The sequence below is a fragment of the Bombus terrestris genome, chromosome 10 (assembly GCF_910591885.1).
Source record: "Bombus terrestris chromosome 10, iyBomTerr1.2, whole genome shotgun sequence".
Taxonomy (NCBI): Eukaryota; Metazoa; Arthropoda; class Insecta; order Hymenoptera; family Apidae; genus Bombus; species Bombus terrestris.
Window position 1 is genome coordinate 3,039,473 of NC_063278.1, and position 22,958 is coordinate 3,062,430.

At 38.1% G+C, this 22,958-nt stretch overlaps 3 protein-coding genes and 1 long non-coding RNA gene across 6 annotated transcripts in view; 3 read left to right on the forward strand and 1 right to left on the reverse strand.

The window, feature by feature from the left end:
• LOC110119144 (zinc finger and BTB domain-containing protein 17) lies at positions 1–3,070 on the forward strand. The gene is made up of 2 exons (XM_020865098.2): positions 1–277; positions 475–3,070. Exon 2 carries the CDS (start codon positions 513–515, stop codon positions 2,067–2,069), a length of 1,557 nt encoding a protein of 518 aa, XP_020720757.1. The 5' UTR covers positions 1–277; positions 475–512; the 3' UTR covers positions 2,070–3,070.
• The window catches only part of LOC100648643 (actin-histidine N-methyltransferase), a 26,247-nt gene continuing 6,000 nt past the window's right edge, over positions 2,712–22,958 (reverse strand). The window contains exons 4-7 of the mRNA XM_003398410.4: positions 5,331–5,445; positions 4,588–4,740; positions 3,865–4,188; positions 2,712–3,754 (exon numbers count right to left, since the gene is read on the reverse strand). Coding sequence (XP_003398458.1) covers positions 3,629–3,754; positions 3,865–4,188; positions 4,588–4,740; positions 5,331–5,445 — 718 coding nt within the window. The 3' untranslated portion in view covers positions 2,712–3,628. The remainder of the gene's footprint in view (positions 3,755–3,864; positions 4,189–4,587; positions 4,741–5,330; positions 5,446–22,958) is intronic.
• Positions 10,422–12,545, forward strand: LOC125385804. 2 transcript variants are annotated; one of them, XR_007225459.1, is made up of 2 exons: positions 10,422–10,954; positions 11,260–12,545. It is a non-coding gene; the product is annotated as an uncharacterized LOC125385804 (long non-coding RNA). The 2 variants fall into 2 exon arrangements; XR_007225458.1 differs by lacking the exon at positions 10,422–10,954 and adding an exon at positions 11,069–11,196.
• The window catches only part of LOC100648756, an 11,152-nt gene continuing 3,968 nt past the window's right edge, over positions 15,775–22,958 (forward strand). Inside the window, exon 1 of one of the 2 annotated variants that reach the window (XM_003398411.4) lies at positions 15,775–17,150. In XM_003398411.4, coding sequence (XP_003398459.2) covers positions 17,019–17,150 — 132 coding nt within the window. In that variant the 5' untranslated portion in view covers positions 15,775–17,018. Of the gene's footprint in view, positions 17,151–18,421; positions 19,585–22,958 lie in introns of those variants that run through there. The other variant, XM_012312800.3, reaches the window with a different exon arrangement.

Sequence of the window (22,958 nt, forward strand, 5' to 3'; positions counted from 1 at the left end):
TCGGCAGGTCATCGGTTGGACGCGAACTGAGACGTCCTGTCAATTTTGTGTAATCAGAAAACAGCTGATCAAAGTTATTCAAGTGTGAATAATAATAAGAACTCTGAGACTTACGAGTTTCGCGTGAAATTTTGGAAATTAAATGACGAATTCACGTTATGGCATATACTTTTTTTGTCCGTCTTTTGATACGTCTTTAAAGAATTCCACGCAGATACAAATCGATGTTTGCACCGTAAAGAGCGTCGTAAGGAGGGGCCACGTTAAATGTCCACATGTAAGTACAGTTTGTTTACTTAATCATTAACAACGACTGTTTAAAGATTTGATTTAATCATCGTTCATTTACGATTGAGCTGTTTAAAAATGAAAGATGCGGTGCATAAAATGAAAACTGAGGTTATGTTTCATCTTTGAGAACTCTTCGTGTAAACAGTTTATAAGCAGAGTAATGTCTAATTTTATGTGTTGCAGTAATTAAGTACAAATCGTAGGACTTATACAAACGCAAAATGCTAACGCTAGAGGATTCAGAATGCAAAGATTTTTCAAAAACCGCAATGGGAGATGAAGAAACTAACGAGAGGAGAAACGATGGAGAAAGCTATGAAAAAGATAAATATCCAATATCGAATGGAGAAATATTAAGAACAGCGCTCCTTTCCGCGGACGATGATAACGATGACATTGGATCTCAAGAAGACGACGTATCCTCTGACCTTTTGTCCATTGAAAATGATTCAGAAGTCACTAGTGAATCCACTGTCAGTGACTGGGATGACTTGAGAGCGGATTCACCTTTGTCATATGTTACTTCTGTACCTAATAATAAAGAGTTTATAATAATAACGCAGTTGGAATCAGACAGTGCATTAATGACAAAGAAATTAAATAATGAACGCTCTTTGGCTAACAAAAAGTCTAAATCTCGACATCGTTCTAAGCGACATAATAAAGTGTTATTGTTGAGAAAATTGATACCGAAGCATGAACCAATAGTTGAAATAAAAGAGGAAGAACATTCGATCATTTCTACCGACGTAGACGAACGTGTGCCAGCCATGGAAGAAATAGATTACGAAGAGTCTTCTATGGATCAACAAAATATTCTAGATTCCAAAGATAATGCTGGCTGGTTACAAAGCTTCAGACCTTTACCGTTATATTACACTGAAAGAGGTAAACCTTATTTAAAATGTCCAGCATGTGGTGCAATGTTTTTCACTTCAAACTCATTCCAAAAACATTTATACTCACATGTATACAAGGAAGATGATACTTTTGTATGTTCCTTTTGTAATTACACAAATACAGAGCCTGGCATGTTATTTAATCATCTATCTAAACATCAGGACCAATGTGAGTTTTGTAACGAAAACTTAATGCGTAAAAATAATTTCGAAAAACATTGGGACATACGAGCATCGAACTTCACTATGAAAAGAGATCATCGAGGAAGATTCGTATGTACTCTCTGCAAACTAGTATTTGATTTGTTACCACAGTTAGAAAAGCATTGGTTTAAGCATGCATGTAAAAGAGAAAGAACTTATCAATGTAAGGAATGTAGTGGATTATACGAAAGCAGAGAGACCCTAAATAATCATAAATGCATGAAGTGTCCTGTTTGTGGTAAAGTTTATGATAGTTTGCATAGATTAAAAGCACATACAATGTGGACAAAGCATAACTTAAAGTGTCCAATTTGTTCTTACGAATTTATTCTCGCTATGGACCATGAAAAACATTTAGCATTGCATAGACAAACATATAGTTCTATGAAAGATTACGAGTACTGCTTACAGGCAACAGATGGCAAGACATTCCAGTGCAATCTTTGTGACAAAATATTTTATGCCTTACCTTCTTTAATCTTGCATCTCCAGGAAGATCACGATATAGTAAATGTCAAGAAGGAAGTAAAAGATGATAGCAATGAAGAGCAAAAGGAAGAGTCAGTCAGAGATATGATACTGCGCGAATTAAGAAACGAGTCTGCAAATTATACTAGTGGAAATAATAATGTATCCTTAGCAAACAATAAAATCGGACTGCAGAACGCGCTATAAGTATAAATTGCAACTTTTAGATGACGAGTATAAAAGTAAGTCGTACAAGGTTTGAAGACGGTTGCTAAAAATTATTCGTAATAATAAAACGTGCCGTTGCTATAAGTCACTTTGTAGTATATATTAAACACAATTAAATACGACTGGCAACAAATAATTTATAAATCATCGATAAATGCATTTGATCATATCTGATCAAAAAGTTCTGAAATAAACTCGCCTCTCTTTCTCTCGAGAATAAACATATATCTGTATATTTTTTTAGCAATCATGTAAAATACAGAATCATCACACTCACCTCTACTCGACATACTCATATGATCGCAAAGTAAATGATATTACTTTAAAAAATATAATTAAGACCCTCATGTAACCCCTCCAATAATATATAGAACTTTTTGAATCAGATAGTAAAGGTAATTTTTTAGCAATTTATTAAAGTAATGTAATTACGTCGTGAATTTTCTATGTTTTGTATTAGAAGAGAAATGTAACGTTAAGTTATCGTGACATTCGCATTTGGCTGTATCATGTCTGCCCCGATGTATTGAAAAAAGCAATACACAGAGCTATCAGTCCTGCTGTAGCGATCTCTAATTAATTATTATTCTACCTTATTATCCTTTGTTATACGCGATTGAATTGGTTTATATATAGCGTTTATTTAAATACATTGATATATTTTTTTTTTCATGTATGTATAGTTACCATTCACATAAGCGTACTGCCTTCAATTGTATCTTAAGTATAATCGCATAAAATCTCGGGGATAAACATGATACAATACAAGTTTTAATGGCTGAAATGTATCTGGAACTCGCTGTTTGTCTTACTTTTATGCGTATTATTAGAATTCGATACAATTATCGACAAATCTTACGGTGTATCAATCGTTTGTAAGTCTGACTTTTGTAGGCCTGTGTAACACCGCACAATAGCTTACATAAAGAATTAGATCTCTTAACTATCTCCTTTGAAAAATAAATATCCATGAATAGTAACATTTCATTTGTACATGTTATTTTTCTTTCTTTCTTTTTTTTCTTTCTTTCTCTCACTCTCTCTCTCTCTCTTTCTTTATCAAAGCTAAAATAAGAGTATTATATTTGTAACTTCTTGTGATCAGAGATCAGAGTTCAATCAGCACATAGATGAAAAGTTATATTTCAATAAAGAAACATCGATATTATTTTTAAAAACGATGTTATACTGACGAAGCTCTCATCTCTCGAAAGCAAGACTTACGTTATTGTGGAACATGCAATTATTTTGCACTGTATACTTGTTAATACACATAGATATATAGTTTGTTCAATTTTTTATATACTTTAATGTATTTTACACCATTTGCTCCCTTTTCTATCTATCCTTCGTCGTTTTGCACGTTATTATATATATATATATATACGTTCGGTCATTCGTCAAATGATGTGTTAAATTATCCATCATTTCGGAACTACAATTAAATCAAATCCATACAAATTATATTCCATTGTAAGATTCATATTTAAATAAAAATAAAGATTTGATTTCATTGATAGAGATTAAAATTCATATTCTTAAGCTTTGATCCATTGTTGCACGTATTCAAGCGCGCCTTGAAGAATTCTCTTCTCCGTTACCCTTAATTGAATGGCTAACTTCTTAATTCGCGGCAACGTGGTCTCGAGCAATTGCAGATCTTCCTATAAAAAGAGGAAAAAGAGGGAACGCGTTAAAACAGAAAGAATTGCAATTTTCATGCCGCCACAGCGGTCGCCTCGTATTTCAAACTAGTGTCTTATTTCACTTTCACCTTCAGAGTCGTCGGGTAATTAGCAATTAACAGCTGCAGCCTAGTAAGCAGAAATTTTTTGACATTCTCCTCGACAACAGTTTCCAGTGCGCAGTCCATGTGCTTCAAATCGTTAACGCGATCCGACTGGATCCAATGCGCCAGTTCCTCTTTACGCATACTGAATACTCTAAGAAACGCCAACAGCGTATCCGAGATCGGTTCTGTTCCTGGTTTCAATAGAAATTCCCCAACCGCTGGCAGATCTAACTTATTTAACAGTTCTACGCGTTCCTTATGAAGAGGATCAGCTTTGCTGATCCCAAGCCGTAATTTGAAGCCATCCTGCAAGAATAAAAAGATAAATATTATTTACTTAATCTCTTGAGCAAGAAATAAATGCAAACTGTTTCTTTCTCTGTGAGTAAATTATTTGCTTATTAGTCGGTGAAATTGTCTCTATTATATTTATTCATTATGTGTGGTAGAAATAATATTTTATGTTGTTATTTCTTGTAATATAATATTATTTTAATTGATATAATTACATTTGCTGTAGGCAAGACATGATAAATAAAGCCGTAAAAAGAAGCTAATACTTTGAGAAACCTAATAAATAATAAAGAAATATTTTAAAAAGGCTATTCGTTAAAAAATTTGCCAATTATAGCACGGGCATATAGGATTTGCAACATCGTAGAACGATGATAATTAAGGTAATTTTGAACGTTAGTAGACACGTACCTGTTCGTTATCCATATAAACAAATCCCGAGTGTACAAAGAAATCGGAATTCGTTCTGGGCCCGTAGCTAATAAATATTTGCTCTGCTTTCTTGAAATCTCTCAAAGCGTAGCATTCGCAGCAGTTTAACGTCGCATTGAAATCCGTGGTGATCTGAAACGAAAACGGACAGAACATAGGAAACTGTCCATATCGCTGCTACGTATCTGACTGTTGTCTTATTTTTGACAAGATGCGTCTCAATCTCAAGATTACGAATAAATCGAACCGCTATGTACAATAGGATATCTGTAATTGTTCAGTCTTAATAAATAATTAATAAAACCATTTATGTTATCCGACAATATCCTCGTCCTCAGATTCGTCAATTTCTATTAATTAATATTTGAATTAATATTTGGATTAAGAGGAAAAATCGAATCCCTCAACGTGTAAACCTTTTTCCCATTTAAAAAAGATAAAACGATTACATTTTTTTATAGTACAAGAAAGTAATTAACAACGAAGAGGATGTGGCACATGTTTAACAAGATATGAAATTATGTGTATATATAATTTGTGTACATGCATACATGCAAACGAAATAAGCATTTCTATGACGATAGTATAGGTTATGCTCGTATGTCACGCGTTGAATCACCTATTCGATAATCTACTGAAAATATTAATAATAACGAGTATGTCATAGCTGGATACTTCCGTACGATAGTGTACACGTATAAAACACGAATAAATAAACTCACTTTGCTGTCCTCGTGATTGCACATGTCCCACATTGGGATCAAAGCGTGGATCATGAGTGAACCGTCCTTGCTGGGAATTATATTTTGCCTCGTCATTACCGTGGAAACTGCCCAGCTGTAACATTAATATAAATTGAAAGAATTGTAAAATGAAGATTTTCTGCTCGATTATTACGATTTTTCTATTTCATCGTCCCGATATTCGTTAGAATTTTTCCCGTCGCGTAAATCTGCATTCACTCGAAACGCAGAATTTCTAACGCGACAACCAATCGCGATAGTATTTTCTACTTGCTTCTGGATTAACTTAAAACATGCGCGAGTTGTTTCATCCTTGAACAGGATAGCGATAAAGGCTGTTTGAGCGTCGATGAACGTATTCCGTCGCTGTTTTTTTCTTTTCTTTTTGCTGTCGAACAGCGTATAATTCAAGTGGCCCACATAGCTGGAGTTTCTCGCGGCAAACCACGTGTTAAACGTTCTAACGAATACACACTCTACTTTTCGATGCCGCGTGTGTATTTTTGTATCATCATACGCGCTCTGTACAATTTCGTCCTTCTAAATCTCCCATAGACGCGTCACCTGTTCGTGCCATTCTTCTGTCGAACTATCGACGGTATGTAAAAATATCTTGATAACTATCGTGACACCCTGTATATTCAGACATCGTATTAACCACGGAAGCGGTCCTGAGGCGCGTGGAACTTTCGCCTTCGTGAGAGGCACGCTAGGTGGCCAAGCCACGCACACGCAGCAGCTGTATCTGCTTTTCGGGCAAGAACTTGACCCACAATTCCGGAAATGGAAGTAAAAGAAGATTCATCGCCATCGTTCTCGTTGTCGTCGTCGCCGTCGTCGTCGTCGTGGTTCCCTCGACTTTCTCTCTCGCTGGGGAAACGCTGGCTGCGAATCCGCTCAAATAAAAATACCGTTTACAGGGAGAAATATCGAACACCTTGTATGGAAGTACTGAATCCGAGACAAAGCCTCGTAAAATGGCAACGAAAGCGGGGAAAGAAAATTAAGGAGAGAGAGAAAGAGAGAGAAGAAGAATAGATACGGACATTTAGTCACTTTCTAAGACGAGATACACGCGTTTACGCGAAACGTAAATTCGCCGGTTTAGATGTTTTTATGGATCCTCGAAGCGACCACTTCGTTTCTAGATCAATTTCTATCGTTACATCGAACTGACGGGAGAAAAATGAATTTTACTTTTACTGTTTTCTCTTTTAGAAACGAGGCGAAGAGTCGAAGAATGCTTGGCAAATGAACGATACTTGGGGATAAAACTTGGTGGTAAAAGAGCGAGAATAGAAGGTGGAATAAAAGCGCGCAGGAAGGCGGGAAATGTTGGAGGGGGAGAGGATGTAAACGGAAGTGACCTTGGGAATCGTCGGACATTGAGACATGGCGTATACATAGAAAAATGATTGGGAGGGGCGTACCAAAGGACAGAACGTAGAATCGAAGTAGAGATAGGTAGAAAGTAACGGGAGAAATGAAGCGGCAAAGAAGATGTGTATCTTATAATATATTCTAGATGATCGCTTAAAATGGACGACTCTACAAATGCATCTCAAGTGTTTTAAGAAACATTTCATTTCAGTAACTTTAATTTTGTATACACAGAATAGATCACGAAATTGTAACGTGTAGAGTAGCCTTAAGTTTTGTGCGGCAAGTATGTTTATATAAAAATATGTAAAAAAATTTTACGTAAAGCTAAGCAGGGGAGAACATTTTGCACGGAAGAACAAGTTAAATGGCACTGTAAGCTATTACTTTGCCTGCTACTAGGTTTTTGTCATAAATACAACTATCTAATTAATTAACCCGAAAAAGGCAAATCAAGATTCTCCTTCTTCTTCGAAACGTTCACGTAAAAAGGTATTACGACACAAAAAAAAAATTGATAATTGTAAAAAAGGATCGATATTTCGTTATAATATTTATTCGAGTGCTTTGTTCTATTAAAAAATTTGGCACGCGTACAGAGATATCAGAGTGGAATATCGAAAAGATGAATATTTCCTACGATGTTTCAAGTTTTTATAGCTACACACATGCTATTTTCTCTCTTTTTTTTTCTTTATTGGATTTTTCTCTTTTCGTTCGACGATGTTCACGCCAACGCGATCGTACAGATGGCTTTCTCGTTTAGTCTTGTCTAGGTGGCCACAGTTGGACAAAAGTGGGCATTTTACGGGACAAATGAAAGCTCCGATCGCGTTGTCGAGATCGTTCTGCTTGTCGCGTGGCTATTAGATTACTTCCTCTTACATAAAAGGAGGAAATCTGGCTCCAAAAGCGGATTTTACGATCAACAAATATGGTACGGATATATGGTGGCTGGCAAAGAGAAGTTTCTGCTCAAGATGTAATTTCATTCGTCATTGTGCAAAGAAACAAAAATATTTTTTACGATTTCTCTATCGTCTCGTCACACTCGATCTCTCGCGTGTAGCCAATTCAATTTGCTAGTTTGTCTACGATGGATCAAGTACGCGACGGAACGTACGAAAGCAAAGCTACGAGAGAAAACCTACGAAAGAAAAGCCAGGAGAAAGAGTACGAGAGAGAAAAAAAGGAAAAGAAACGCTGATCCGATGAAAAAGAAACTCATCATTGTCGCGAGAGAATCAACGTTCTTCGTGGTAGTAGCTCTTTCATTTCCACTACTTTAGCAGCGAGCACAATAAATAATGCATCGCGTATAGGCCACCAGCGTAAAAGAAGGGTAATGCGATTCAGCAAATCAGCTGGGAAACTGGAAGCGAGCAGACGCGTTTACGTGATAATAGAAAATTATATATCCTGTGGAAAAAGAACGGGAAAAGGGAACGAACGCTCGCTTCTCGTGCGTACCGTACCGAGCAGATAAACCGTATGAAAGTTCCAGCCTCGTGTGAAAGTGCGCGCGGCTCCTCTCTCGTTCTACGACTCTGGAGCACACTCTTACCAGCCACGACACATCGTCTTCTTCGTTCAAATTTATCAACGAGATATCGCGTTGATAATAAGTCGAGTTCGTTTCCGAGAAAATCGAGTTTGAAAATTCGCCAAGTACACTTGGACTTGGCTCGTACAGAACGAAACGAGAGTAAACAATGGACGGGAGGTTAAACTGCGTGTAAAAATAAGTAAAAAACGTGGGATTCAATTTTATCGTAAGATGCTTCGTCTGCGAGAAAAATACACTTGAAAATGCGTGCGTATACGCTGGGCCAGTTTTTAATTGAACACGTTCCAACACGTATAACGCGTCAAGTTCGATTAACTTCGACGAATTCGTGTTACGAGAACGATTATGCTCGAAGAAGATGTCTTGCAAACGAGAATGGGACAAAAGATAATGTCTGAAAATTTCTCGTGTCCTCAACCTCGCAGCTCGGAGTTTCCACTACTTGTTTCAACGTATTTCCCACAACTTCGGTAGTAAATCTGTTTCTCCATCTCCAATTTGTTTCCTCGAGTCTTTTGGAAATTTCAGCACGTTGTCTCTTTCCCATTGTCAGAGTTCGAACGTAGCACGCAGAATTATATAAATCTATTCTTTTTTCTTCCAATATCTCGACATATTAAAATCAGCGATTAAAAATATTACAACTATCGGAATTAACAACTGTTTCATAAATGTTAATTAATTTACATACTAAAAGAATTCGCTTTGAAATATTAATAAAAGAGATTTACTTCGCGGCAATTCGCTGTCTTTCATGTTTATTACTTATCAAATAAATCCAACTGGTTGAAGTATATCAAGCTGCACAGCCGTAATAGAGCTTGCGCAACTGTTAATGCCATCTACGATGGACGAGCAAGAAATTGACACTCTCTTCGGCGGGAATGCTCGTCGTGCATCGTACTATTTTATGAGTACAAGTCTTCTCCGAGAATATAAAACCGCGATAAATAACGTACCATAAAGATGAAATCGATACACCAAACTTGATATTTACATTTCTCTACGTAACGTTAGATAATAGATGAACGTTAGACTGGTATTACCATCTACATGGAAATCTCACGTTATTTGAAAAATTACGACTTAAACGTTTACGAAAAATATATACGCGAGCAACGCTATAAATCAGGCGTGTGAAAGTTTTCGAGTGAAAAATGAAAACAGATTCTGACAGAGGGATAGATCGTATTTTGATTTTCGAATCTTCCATAAGGTAAATAAATTACAAAATATAATACAGAACGAATATCGAAGTTACAATGTAATTACGTCGAATTGTTATACGACGATTGATTCTTTCTAACGATCCATAATTCACGAATTATTAATTAACACTTCACCGACCGCTAGCGGTTCAACAGCATACGCATGTCTGACCGGCAGTTCAGGCGCAGATTCTCCCTGGCGTCGGCTCTGTGTCGGTTTGGACTCTCCAATACCATTCTTTTCGTTCATAACGAACGATAAGTTTTTCAAATTGGTATAAAACTGTAGGAGCTTACAAGGCAACGCAACTGACGCAATCGAACAAAGTGTACTTTAGGATTAAACAACAAATTACTGTTCAAATAATGAGAAAGATTGTCGGCGACAAAAGGCCGATTAATAGGCTATCGGTCGGCAAGCGTCGGCAACAGAAAACCGATTAATCGACTATCGGTCGGTAAAGTGTTAAGTATGAAATAAATGTGTTTAATTTCGGCAAAATTGGGTTGAAATTTTAACGCGTTATAAATATCAGGATAGATACGATAGATTGCATTATCGATAATCGACGAGAAGAAATTTTTCTGAAACAAGCTCTAGAAGGATTAGAAAAAGAGAAAAGATTGAGAAGAAAAATAATTCAAAATAGAAGTGATCAATATACAGAGGTAAAATAGGATGTAAACATTCTAATGGAACAACGCTATATGCAAACACGTTATTCGATGATACAGTTGGTTTTCATTAAGCAACGGAAATATTCACATGCATAAGATGCTAATTAAGAGCGGCATTGCGTAAAACAATCGTGACATCACTAAAAGAGACAAAAAAATTATTCAACGAATAAATTGATTTCAACCGATTTCAACGAATGTTCTTTTGTCGTTTGTTATTCTAAGTTTGCTTGATCGTATCGTAGCTGAACTTCAAACAAATTTAACACTAAGCAATTACAAAGTACAGCTTGATTATAGAAATTAACTTGTAACTGTAGGTAAGTGATACAAAACGAACAATCAGTCAACGAAGAATAACGAACGAACAGCCTTTTCTCCATCTTTCTCTCCCCTTTTTTCGATGAAGAATATTCTTCTCTCGAATCTATCTTGCAAAATTCGCATTCAACTAAACAGCAAAGTTTTACATGGTCTAATAACATCTGGATACGAACATGTTCTAAATACTCGTCTAAATAAACGAACTACCTAGTTAGTGTAACTCGTAAGTACAAATTCTACAACGTTACCTACCGCGTAGTTTTGTATCCTCTGGTCCAAAGCAAATTCGTGGGACAAAAGAAATGTATTTATTAAATCAATGGTTACGCTCGAACGATTACACCTACATACAGCTATTTGTCGACTGAATCTTCAATTTTGCGTGTGTTCATTGTGGCACGAATAAATGGAATGAATGAGTTGGTCCAGCGAACGATAAGTTTAAAGTAAGTACGAACGATGTAGAACGTCTGCGAACATCGAAACAGGTAGACGAATAAAGAAGATTGTTTTTAGCGTTGCCAAGATGGCGCGCGTTCTATTGGCTTGGCAACTAAGTGATTGCGGATTTTGTCAATACCACCTAGTGACAAAATCCACAATCACTTAGTTGTCAACCCAATACTCGCATGTGAAATGTACGAATTTAGGCAGAGAATTTCCATTAGCGAATAAAAAAGTTTCTAACGTAACATTCGAATACTTTCATCAGCCTGCGTAGTAGAACTACAAAATATATTCTTCCTATTAGGCTATGATGTACCAGGGGAAATAGGTGCAAGATACGTCGAATAGGTTAAGTGGAAGTCGAGGTCTGTGCGAAGTTTGCTTTTGGCTTTAATTCTACTTTAACGAGATTATAAGGACATACGAAGATAAATCTTGCGCCGAGAACAGTATACGAGATGAGATAAGGTATTGCGACAATACATAAATAAGTAAATAAATAAATAATCTTTCGCTCTTGGAAACACTACAAAAACGCAGAACATCTGCGATCTTTGCTCTGAATAATAACTGTAAATTAAATTAAATTGTATTTGGTGCAAGGACTATCGCTATTTTTCTAAGCTGGTAGTTCTAATTTCTGAACAACGTTCTAGAAATTATTCGATTATACAAATTAGATGATTCAGCCTGTACGCGATGACCAATGAACGAAGAAGCGTCGCATCGGTAAATTAAAAAGGAAAACGCGACAAAAGCGTAGCTAACGAGCGCGATGAAAGAGAGTGAAGACGACGAAGACGACAACGACGACGATGATGCTGAGAACAAAAGGAAACGAGAATAAAAGACGAGTCACTGGTAGTTTCGCAATATCGTTGCTCGACTAGGATAGATAGAGATCGGGAGACGAGCTGAGCAGCGTGGCTTCTTGCAGTTCTTGCACATCGTGGGGATGGATGCACAGTCCACTGCACGTGGGAAGGTCGTGCTATGAATCGAAGATCGTGAGATCTTCGCGGAGCGCACTTTCTATTAGAATTCACTCGACGGAGGTTTACCTCCGTATTGCACCGCGATCGCGAAATTGTCGCTATTTACGCTAGCTATTTGTAATTCGTACATACAGCTTTATTTTCCAATGAAACGTTCCTCTGTTCTCAGATTCTACGATTTATCTTTCCAATGAATCCAGCGATTTTTAGTCGTACAAAATATACTACGAAATGTAATTTGATAATGGGCTTAATTAATTAGTTGATAAATTTTATATAATAAATACTTGTCGATATACATTACGTACATTTTATAATATTTAATCTGTACTTTCGTAAAATATACTTTCGTAAGCAGATTCACAGACGGGGAATAGCAACTGAAGCAGCAAGACTGCTCGGATATTCGAACAGTATTATGACTTTTTGTTTTCACATTTTATAGATCGTTGGGGCATTATTAGACTTATACTTGGTATATAATATTCGAAAACACTGATACGTACGGATAGTGCGATAAAAGACATGTAAATGGATATAGACGACCCTCTTGTAACAGATTAAAGCGTAAATAAATTATTATCATATTCTACGATCTTTGATTTCGAAGTATCAGTGAAAAAATTCGCGAACCAGCAACGATTGCAAATAAATAGCAGCAAAACTTTGTACAATATTCTTTTTTACTTTCACTGGTAATTTATTCTTCTGCGGTTGCAACAAATTGGGAACGTCGCGCAGAAATCCGACTGTTCGTTTCAGCTGCCGCATTATCTATTATTATATTTAACATCTATACAATATGGTAGCGCGACGTTTAATTATGAAACAAATTATCCTCTGCAAACAGAAGTAATGAATTTTTCCTGCCGAGCAAGATCCTACCAACAATAATGGAAATCTATTTAATTGCCGTATAATGGCGAATCAACAGAGAAGATACAGTACGCTCGTTATTCGACGTTTCGCCTGTTCAATTACCATGAAATATACTGTACCACTTAATTACTGAAAAATAAAGCCCGACGTACGTGCCTATTGCTTCATCTCCGTATCTCACCGATTCATTGTTCGATCTAGGAACATGAAAATCAACTTTTAACATGCTTAATGCACGGCTTCTTAACACGGAAATTTTGTAAACAACGATCGTTGCACAACCGTCGCATAATTAACCCATACGAATTAATGAAATCGTTAATTGCATTTTCGTATTCCATAACGTACTGAGACGTGAGAAAGATTCTTCTTTATTATCTCCGCGTGTACGAACGTATACCTCGTATCTGATTAAATCGCAATCTTTTGGACGAAATACGAAAACTTGCATGGGATCGCGCCAAATTATTCGTCGTATCTATCAGATGGATTATTATCAACGACCGTTGTTCACGCGTGAACGCTACGTATCGCAGATACTTTCATAGCCGGTATTTTTATTTCGATTTGAGCGATAAGCTACGTCCGGAGAGGCGGCAAGAAACGACAGGGGGATGATTTACAGGCGTTGCTGGACGAAGATCCATTAGCCGCGAACGCAAGAAGAATCGTTCGACCAATTAGGAATGACGCAAGCGATAATTCGTAGAAAATTAGAAGAAACCAAAGAAACTTAAAAAAAGGGAAAGTGAATACCACAAACGCTGTGTCGACACGGAGACAGCGTGTTATGATTTTTAAGAAAACACAGCGACTGGAAGCTTCGAAAGCTGGATGAAATTTGAGAATATTTGTCGGAAGCGATGGCAACGCGAGAAGTTTACATTTTTCTAATTTAGTTCCCTGTTCGATTATAGTTTCGTATCCGAAACGCTTCGCGCAATCCTCTTCCGCGTGAATAGCGCAGAAAAAGGCGCCGACGACTCTTCTCGTTGCAACGAGTCTTCCGGAACTCGCGGTTGAGTCTATCGAAGCGTGTCTCGTAGATCGGTCGGAATTAGCTTTGCCATTAAAAGAGGCGGAAAAAGTCGCAGCTGAAGATCTTTGGAACAAAATTCGGATACCTTCGTCCTTCATGACGCTTTGGGGACTGTACGCACTGACAAGCGTATAAGCTGAACTGCCGCGTATTTTTGGAACGATTAAAAAGATTCAAAAGGTCGGTTGGAAAGTTCATTCCGATTTATATGTTGCACAACCCTTCTCCATCTTTCGCGTAAGTCGAATACTTGGTCCTTGCAGAACCTCGCGGGTTTTTCGGCGAGAAACTTTTCAATATGATTTTTTTATGTCGATCAAAGAGTTAAAAATTGGAAGGAACAGTTAGAAAATAGATGTATGTACATGTATATTGTACGAGCGAGGAATGAAAGAGAGGAAGACAAAAGGAAAACGCCACGAGACGAACGCATCGCGTATCTGTTGAATATAATGAACGAATGTGCAATAAAACAAATTCATTCCTGTTTGAGATGTATTAGGTTGTTCGAAAAGTATCTCTCTTTTATAGACACGTCTTTTACAACGATACATCTGTCTACAAAAACGTGAAACCTAATCTGTCGAACGTTGTGATCTTTATTTTGATAGAACGAAATGGATCATACGTAATTCGATAAAATAATATAAAACGGAGAATGTTGTGCATCCATTACTTCCTTATAAAACGAAAGAAACTTTTCGGACGACCTAATACAAGAGAATAGAGCGCTGTTCGTTGATATTTCAAGTTATTGTGTTATATATAAAATAGTTATTCTGTTCTAATAAATTTTGTACTTAATAAAACGTTATATATTGGGTTGGCAATTAAGTGATTGCGGATTGTGTCAATACCACTTAATGACAAAACCCGCAATCACTTAGTTGCCAACCCAATAGTATTACTTTAACAGGAACTTTCTGAGCGGCGTTCCACGAGTGAAATATTTTATTAAAAATCAACGAGCGTATTTAAAGGTGTTTCTGCTAACGTTTTTCAGCGTGATACGCTTGAAAATAATTTGCCCGATGGAGAGGTACCGAGCAGAATTTATCATTTCGTGAAATTCCTCAAAAATCGGAAGGAACTTACCGACCGACCCATATAATATCTAACATATCGACAACAGTTTCGTACTATTCGAGTAACACAAAAACACATTCACAACATTTCGTTTACAGCACTCGTTGCTTCTTTTACTGTTTTATTTGACAGTAGTTGACATTTCTATGGGATACCGCACGAAGGACGTAAGACGCGAGTTCGCAAAGTGTTAAAACGTAATTTTACTCAAGAAAATAATTCCTGCCATTGTTTACCATTTTTCATTCCACTAGCGGACCACTTTTTTCGTCAGTTTGCACGCGTATACTCGTGTCCAATCGCTAATCTCTCTCGATGACAGACGCATGTCCTGAACGCGACTCGCCGTCGCGACGATTCGTTTCCTTCCTTGAACCGTTTGCGCCCATCTTAGCGCTGTCCTTTCGCTAACAGCAGCTTCTCTCCGCATACGCTGCGAACGCGTTTTGTCGCTACATTTGCAACTTTGTAACTTCTAAGTAGAAGTTTATTAAGTAAAATGACTGATTATTAAGTAAAGTGGAAGAGAACAGGAATTTTTCGCTTCTCGCGACGCCCGTTCAGCGTCGTGTAGATAGAGAAGAAGCAGCGTGTGCGAGGATGAAGAAACCGAAACCGAAACCGAAACGCATTAGTCGATCGCCGCGGCAAATTCGATTCCTTGTTATTACGAAGGAATGAACCGCAGCTACTTTTTCCACACACCTAACGCTTCTTGCGTTGCTTGGTACGCGGGGAAGGGACGAGTTGTTGCCTCCGGTAACGTGGGTCAGCGATCGTCGCGATGAAATTCATCATCGTCGTGGCCGATCGCTGGTCGGGGAGGAACAGGAGAGCGTCCCCGGCGAGCGTTTTAGTAGAAGACTGCTCTCGAGTTTCACCGACTTACTTAGGACCGAGCACGGAGAAAACCGGCGTCAGTCCGCGAGAACGATTTGCCGAGCGTGGAGGAGCGTGCCGCTTCGAAAGTAACGAAACGCTCGGATCCGACCGCAGAATAGAAGGAAAACGAAAGAGGAGGAGGATACGCAAAACGAGACTAAATCCACCTAAAAGTGATTTTGACAACGTGCGCGAGATACCGTGTACCGTTGCACGGAAACGTTTGACGAAGATTCGTGAGGAGTTCGTTAACGCATGTGGATTCAGGTCGAAACGAGCGAAATCGCGGGCAAAAATATACGAAGAAGAGAGAAACATATTCTCAGATACGATAACCACTCGAACGAAGACTAATCGCTGAAAGATCTGGCACTCGTGTGATTTTGCGTCGAAACGATCAATATCCTGGTAAAAATAGGTGAAAAAGGAAGGGACAGATTTTCAGACAATACTTTATTCGTTTGTTCGTCGATGTGGTCTACTTTAAAACGGGCAAAACCGTGGTAAAAATACGTCGAAGAAAGAGAGAGAGAGAGAGAGAAGCGTATTTCCAAATATCGTATTTCACATTAGAAGAAGCAAGATCGTGATAAAACGAAATGACAAAGAGGTAAACACACTTGCAAATGCACAATCCTCGACCAAAGATTCAAACTCGTAGGAAACTCCGACTACTCGCGACTACTGTATGAGCCGCGTTAAAACAACGAAAATCGTGGCGAGGAGAAAGAAACGTATTTCCAAGTGGAATAGAAAGTTGGTGGAACGTTTGGACGACAGGCTGCGAGGCTGCGTTCCGTCGTTTCTCATTCAACGTTTCAAAATAACGTTCGAAGATAAGGTTCGAAGAGAAAGATCGGAGAATCTGTAGAGGGAGACGAAGACTCGCGAGAACAAAAGCGAATTAACCGCGACGGGAGAAACCGCGAGCCGGTAATTAGAAGCGTGGCAGGACTTCCCAGCGATTCTGCATGAACCCTGAGGATATATTCGGCCTGTGCAACAGGAAGAACGCGATTTTCGTTTTCCTGTGTATAGCGGCGATTTTCGTGCACCTGTTTGCAGAGGAGGAGGAGGCGGCGAAAACGGAGGAGCCGAGCGGCCACGATATCGTGGACGAGCTAAGAGAGAACTGGTGCTTCAACGACCAGGAGCTGTCCGTGTTTCGGTCGCACTGCAACGATGTGGAAAACATTCTATCTGCTCTTGTTGATGCTTTTCACGTTCGATTTCCCTCGCGATAGGCTAGCCGGAGCCGAGCGCGTTCGAACGAACGCCGAGCTCGTAACCCGAGACGATGATCAGAGCCATCGGGTAAGAAACGAAAGAGAAATTTCAGTTACATACGCTGCCGACGGTTGGCAAATATTTTTCGGTTCGGGTTTGTGTCTAACGCGCGTTGATGCGTTCGGTGATTGCATTTTTCCTATTGCCCTGTTGTATATATCGTATCCTAAGGGATTATGATTTCCTACAAGATACATAGAATGCGATCGAGTAACGCGTACGACCGATAATTACTTATCCCGAAGGAAACGAAGAGAACATATGGAATAAAATTTATTCGTTCGAGGTTTAGTTTTTCGAGAAAACGCGGACTTTGCAGATTTACTCGAAACGCACGAACTTGGCTCTAGTAACCAACTAGACGCACTAGTAGATGAGTAAACAACCAGAAGAAGATTGTCCTAAGGGCGAAAATAGGTGAAAAAGGTGGAATAGGATGTTTCCGTTTCAACCAGTTAGCTGTTTCCGACGAGTATACTCGTCACGAAGAAACGGCAATATTTTCTGCTACGACGAGCTCCGTCGGTAATAAAACTAAAAGATAAGACATCCAACGTTTGAACAGCCACGCGTACTCCGTGTTTGACGAGTATATCCGTCGTCGCTTACTTGTATATCTATATGCATTTTAAGTACACGCTTTTCAAAGAGGTTACAACAGCTGACAGGTTAAGATTTCGTTCGAAGATGATAGAGTTTGTTCGTGTCTAATCTAATGATCGATCTAGCACACGCATGCGATAAATTTTCAAATTTATTTTTCTCGGAAACGAAGCGCACTTGCGAACAGATTGCATTCTACGTTTCCCACTATTTTTCACACGTAGAACGATGTTCTACCGTTTCTCAATTATATTTATGTAAAATACATATAAATATCGAAAAATTATAAACGTACACGTACGTGCCAACGTCCAGACGAATAAAATTCTATTTACGAAAAATTACCTATTAATATATGCAACATTTTTTACAAGGCACAACGCGTGGCACACTTGCGCAGAAGCCTATCGTTGTTAACGTTATTCATCTCTGTACTATGATGAAATAAATACAATAATAAAATTATCCTGGTAGTGGGAAACCTTTAATAGCCGCTATATGTATTTTACACGAATCCATTACATCGCTAATTAGTATTGTGAAATAGTTTTGTCGAAATTTCGAATCTTCTCATTTACGTACAAACTCGACGTCATATTTCTACTACACAATCAACGACATCAAGTGTTACATATTTCTCTGTCACGGTATATAAAAATTATTAGAAGGAAGTAACAAATGTAAAAGCAATATTTGCCACTTGTTTTCATCAAAAGTTCTTGCTCGTGTTTCTCAATGAAAGCAATACTCTTGGGTTGAGTAATTGCTATACACGATTTTAGCTATCGTTCGAGAAGATAGTCAAATATCTGCACAGGGATGATTCGGTCCAACTATCTCGAACGACCCTCTAAAATTTGTTTAATTTCTCTTTCATCGTTGTACGCTCGTCTCCGCGCGTAAGCCTAATCGAACAAAATAATTGATCTAGCAGTTCGCTCGGTAGTTGTTTCGTTTTCTCACAATCATTGTACAGAGCTTTGGCAATCTTTTAACGAGTTCGTGAAATTTCTAGCTTCCCGATAGGCTGCAAACATTCTAAGGATTCTAAGAATTCTCGTTCAAAAATTCTGATAATTATTCCGTTATTTGTGTTATTTGGCCTTCTCGTTTATTTTTATCTTAATATAATCCTCAGATGCTTTTGACATCAAGGAGTCTTTCTCGAATCGGAAATGTTCGAATAATCGGCTCTTTCAACGCGACGTGACCGATTGATCGAGTCCGAATCTGTCAAATTTCGTACCGTTTGGCAGCGCTTTCGTACGAATAGAAGAATTCGAGACGAAAGTGGAACGTGAAACCTGATAGGAGAACGCCTCGTTGGAAGATAAGGCTGCGTACGAATACTCGCAATAAACAGTGTTATTTTGTTCCGCAGTGGTACAAGACACGTCGTTAAATATTCGCCACGCGTCAACATCGAGTTTGTTTGCGAAAGCATCGAACGCTAGTATCCAACAATTTTCGCGAAATGGCCTCAACGACAATCTCGAAAAATCCTATTAATTAATTCGAACCTACTAATTTGTTTCGTAATTCGGTAAAAAGAAGGAAAGAGAGGAGCAGATGAAGAGAAAGAAGCTGCGATCGATTCGTCGTGATCCACTGAACGTTCGCGTAACTGACAATCTTTCCAATCGTTTTCATTGTGTTAATCTCGTTCCAAAAATGCAACCACCGATGATGCTAATTTTACGGACACTTGTTTCCGCTTTCCTCTTTCCCATCGGATCGTTAAATAGAAACAACGATAGCCATGTGTCGGCCGAATATATTTCTTGCTGTGCCAGAGAATTTTAGTAATCGGTTTATGTGTGTCACGAGAGGAGACAGGTTGAAAATCGCCGCTGATCGCGTACGTATTCCAATTTCGTGTCATCCGACAAGGCGTTACGGCAACGAACTTAGATAATAACCAAAGAAATCGTAAGGCAGTGTGTTAACGACGAGACCCGCAACGAGTTTCTCGTCGTTTCCTTGGCGGTATCCGACGGTGGCAAATGTCAAAACGCACGTCGAGGCCGGCAAAACAAGAAAAGGAAGAAAAAAGAAAGAGAACTGGCCGCGCACAGTAGCACACGAACAACCAGAGAAAGAGAAAGCTGGCACCGCGCACGGAAACTTCGAAACTTTGCAAACACTTTATTTATTTATTTACTTTTCGCATATTACGCGCGTTTAAACAATCTTCGAACATTCCTTGTATTTTCTCAATTAGCTCTTCGTTGACTGATACCTCTTTCGAAAAACCTTTCGTAACCGAATATCCTAATACCTCGACGTTCTATTCTCCGAATATTCTGTCGTCCAAACAGAACGTTTGCCAGTAACGGATGCTTTTTCCTGTTACAATTGCTATGATTCGGGGATCATAGCAGTTGTGGTCCAAATAGAAAAAAATATTGCTGTATGAGAATTATTAAATTAGTTTAACCGATTTTGGATACAATGGAATAGCACTTATAAACGAGCAAAGTATTTTTGCTTACCGATAAGTGTCATCGATGAGATTTTTTTTTGTTACCGATAACCATTATAAATGAGAGAATTTTTTGATCGCCGATAACCACTATATGTATGTGAGAGAATCAAACTTTTGATTGTCGGTAACCATTATCCATGAAAATTTTCTTGGTCACCGATATTGACCATTATTCGTTCCGTCACGAATAACGGTTATTGTTGAGAAAGACAAAAAAATACATCACAAATAATGGTTATGACCACGAACAATTCCGTCGCGAACAATGGTCATCGCTGACGGGAAAAATTTCTCTCGAGGAATTATCCTTAAATATGAAGTTATCGACAATCAAGAAAGATTCTCTCTTCGATAATGGTTATCGGTAACTGGTAAGAACATTATGATCACTTACAATGGCTATTCATAGATAGTACTAGAATACTCGAAGATCGATACCTGTTGATCGTTCAATTTTTTTTTTAATTTCTTCAAAACTTAGTGGCCATTACTGTTTTCTGTTGAAACAAAAATTAAAACTAAGAAAATTAAACCTTTTTATCAATGACTTTCTTCGTAAAAATTTCACAAATAACTGTTCTCTCGCATATATCGAGAGACATAAACATCAAATGAAAATAACGAGTACGTAGATAGCTTTCACGTCGAAAATTTATGCAGTCTAGCAGCTGAAAAAATATGCGGTCTTTAGATGCTAAAACGAACTAACAATTTCCTTGGCCTCTATTCAAAGAATGAAATTTAATAGCAAAAAAGTAGCTATCCCCTATTACCGCAATGCTATTTTACTTTTATTTATTGTTATTAGTTCACATACGAGAGGCTCAGCTGTATACTTGTTTCATTCGTTTATGAATGCGCAACGTTACGCTGTCTCGTAGATCTGAGAAGAAAGATCAAAAAGGAAAAAGGAGGAGAAATCGCAAAGCGATCGTCATCAGCGAATTAATTAATTGCTGCGATCAAACTGAGCGATGAAACTTTCACGATCGATTTGATAGAAGCTAAGCTAGATCGAAACGTCGCCGAGACGCATTAGAGATAGATACTTCGCTTTTGCTTGTGAATAGTCGAGGTCGAAAAGCGTGCGACGGAAAGAATATATCGCGAACAAGGTAACGGAAATCTCTGTTCCACTTTTTATCCTTTTTAATGTTATTTAATAGGAGCGATAAAGTCAAGTCTGAAAGTAACGAGATTCACGCGACGCAGAAGGACGATGCACATTGTAAACGTTACGACGTTACGAGTGAAAATCCACGCGAAATAATGGTCAGTGTCGTTCCTCGAGCGCGAGAGCAGAATTTGCTTGTTTGCAAACCGAGAGAAAACCAGCGAACCGTTTCTACATCGAACGGCAACGTAATGTTCTAAAATTTGTTGTTCCCCTTCTAGAATGACTTAATTTTTCTACGACTCCTACAACCGAATTTCATTGATTTTCTCTTTACGAGAAGAAAATATTACGATTGATCGATTCTTTTTCTCATGGCGGAAAAATCGAAACTGAGAATTATTAAGGTGTTCCAAAGAGTTGTTGCGTTCTTTTTAAATATATCACATTGTACTACTTTTTGGAACGAATAGAGCTGATGCGCGCGTATTTCGTTTCGTCGATCAGTTGCATTCTATCGTTCGTTTGGGAGGAAATAGAGGGAAATGGAAAATTCGTGTACTTTTGCGTCGCTATTCGAAGCAGAGTTTCAGGGTCATAGTTGTAACGCGGTTGGCTCAGGGTCGATCAAGGTCGTAGGTAAAGAGAAAGCGGTTGCATATCTTCGGTCGATACGAAGACATTCGAATTGTTGACCTCCATCTCGCAAAAGTCTCGCAATTCTCCTCATTTACCACGTTTTATCTCGCGTTTCAAATTACAGCGCGTGAGCGAAGCCTTGCCGAAATATTGCGTTTCAATCTCATTCTCGTTTTAACGAACGGACATTTCTCGTATCTGGAGAAAATCTTAACGCATAAAATAGAAATTACGTGAAATTACTACGCGTGCCAATCGGCTGTTCTTTCGTTTTGTTTGTATAAAGGCTTAAGAAACTTTCTAGCGATAAAAAGATTCCAGATAAATTTTTGATAATAGAAAAAGGCGAAATGACTAGAAAATGACGTAAAAAGAGCAGGAAAGTTAAGCGTGAAATTACTAACCTGAATTTCCTAAATTTTGAGAAACGAATTTATCTCGGCCATTTCTTACGCTACTTTGCTTTTTTACCTTATCGACCTTAATTGAGCGATTAGTGAATATGGCTATCGGATTCTCTGCAAAAATGATTTAGATATAAAAATAATTATTTAATTATCGCACCTATCCATATTCAAAAGTCTGCACTTCCGTTTAACCTTCAGCTGGTACTGTTGAGTTAGGCTCGTTAACAGTTATCGTTGGGTCACAGGTGACTATACTTTGTCTAACATAATCACCATCGATTGCTTGTATCGAGTAGAATACAGAATAAAACTAAACTTAAATCCAGATATGTGGATATATATTTTCATGAATACAAATAAAGTAATAGAACCTGAATAGTCGAGAAAATCGTCATCGTCTATCGTACTTTTGTATGTTTGTGTATTATATATATATGCGTACATTTATTAGATATTTCGTATATTTTTGCATATCATGCGCGTTCTGCAGATTTCCCCATAATGTGCATTGCATACGTGCATATAATAAAAAAGTAACGTCCGCAGTTTAGCGCTCACCCATGACCTAACGATATCGATCGAGATCG

Coding starts and splice junctions, on each gene's coding strand:
- LOC110119144 (XM_020865098.2), top strand. CDS start 513: ATGCTAACGCTAGAGGATTCAGAATGCAAAGATTTTTCAAAAACCGCA.